Source organism: Ochotona princeps, chromosome 28, assembly GCF_030435755.1.
Source record: "Ochotona princeps isolate mOchPri1 chromosome 28, mOchPri1.hap1, whole genome shotgun sequence".
Taxonomy (NCBI): Eukaryota; Metazoa; Chordata; class Mammalia; order Lagomorpha; family Ochotonidae; genus Ochotona; species Ochotona princeps.
In genome coordinates, this window is record NC_080859.1 from 22,106,419 (window position 1) to 22,108,010 (window position 1,592).

The following is a 1,592-nucleotide window of genomic DNA, read 5'->3' on the forward strand; positions in this document are numbered from 1 at the left end:
ATTGCATTTATATGAGCTTTACACAATCCATAGGAAAAACAAAATTCTGACAGGAGTCAAGACAGAGAGTAGGTGTTGGGAAAATCTGAATCATCAAGAGGCAGAGGTAGCAGGAAAGAAATCATTTCTAGAAATTAAAAAAAAAACCATATAGGAAAATACCAGTAAATACTGCTATGTCATGAAAAAGAAGAGGGAATTGGACATGGAGGTGACGCTTTGCGTAGTAAGTTACATTTACTTTTTGGCTGATACGTGCAGGTTAGTAGTGGACGTATCTGTGGACTGCTTCGCTCCCAAAAGTCACTGCAGACTTAGCCAGTTTCCTGGGCAACAGCAAATACACCGCCTTCTGGATATCCTGAGGGGTGAGGGTGCAGCGATTCCTAAAGTACATCATGTTGCAGGCTTCCACAGCAATGCGCTCGAAGATGTCATTGATCAGGCTGTTCATGACCTCCACGGTGTAAGATGACATGCCGCTCTGGGGAACCACTTCCTTGAGGACCCTGTTCACGTAGAGAGAATAGTTCCTGTGGCCACAATCGAAGCTGGAATAGCATTTCCTTCTGGAGACGGGAGTTAGACAGCCTCTGGAGTACTTGTACTTTTTGATGAGGGATCTGGCCATGGTAGATGGTATTCCCCTTAGCAGGTACAAAGGGAGAGGAGCAGGGCCTAAGAGGGGCGGGGGCTCTCCTATTTCTAGGACCAGGTCACAGTCAACTTGCTGCCCCTTCTCTCTGATTGGCGGTTGTTCTTCGTATGTCACAATTGCCCAGCTGTGGTGCTGATGCGGTGGTGAAGGTCTTGCTCTTGGCTAACCCTAAATTTCCCTAAGCAGAGAAACTCAACAGAGGGTCTGAAGTTGAACTGAGGGCAGAGAGGACAAGCACTCACTTTCACTACTTTTTTTCATGGCGATCTGGAAGCATGAACTGTAACAGCTTCAGAATGGGCCAAAATCTGACCAAACTGGGGAGATCGTTGGAAGAAAACCGTGACTTGTAAAGTTGTCGTAAGCCTTGTACGTGGATCGCTGTTTGCAACACATTTTGAAATTCATCTTATAAGCCAGTGAATAAATGAGTCACTAAAAATCTCAGAAGGATTACTCTTATCAAAAAATAAATAGATGTAGCTAATCTAGTATTAAGAATGTGGCTGTGGCTGGCTTTGCAGCTCAGCGAGTGAAGCCACTGTCTGTGACGCTAGCATTCCATGTTGGAGCACCAACTGGAGTCCCTGTTCTTTAAAAAAATTTTTTTTTTTAATTTGAAAGGCAGATTTACATACAGCAGGTGAAACAGAGGAGAGAGGGAGAGAGAGATCTTTCATCCACAGGTTTACTCCTCAAATGGCTGCGGTGACTGGAGCTGAACCAATCTGAAGTCAGGAGCCAGGAGTCTTTTCTGGGTCTCCCACGTGGGTGCAGGGTCCCAAGGCTTTGGACCATCCTCTACTGCTTTCCCAGACCACAAGCAGGGAGCTGGATGGGAAGTGGAGCTGCTGGTCCAGACCAAAGATGAGCTCCCAGTGAAACAGCTGAATATATCCTGACAATAGGACGCTCGACTCTAATATTGCCCATG

General features: G+C 46.0%; 1 protein-coding gene across 1 annotated transcript; it reads right to left on the reverse strand.

Moving 5' to 3' along the window:
* Positions 1 to 212: 212 nt before the first annotated feature.
* LOC101528947 (histone H2B subacrosomal variant-like) lies at positions 213 to 735 on the reverse strand. The gene has a single exon (XM_004586261.4). The coding sequence runs from the start codon at positions 629 to 631 to the stop codon at positions 263 to 265; it is 369 nt and encodes a 122-aa protein (XP_004586318.2). The 5' UTR covers positions 632 to 735; the 3' UTR covers positions 213 to 262.
* Positions 736 to 1,592: the final 857 nt, after the last annotated feature.

Bases quoted from the DNA above. Each gene is read 5' to 3' on its own strand.
- LOC101528947 (XM_004586261.4), bottom strand. From the start codon at position 631: ATGGCCAGATCCCTCATCAAAAAGTACAAGTACTCCAGAGGCTGTCTA.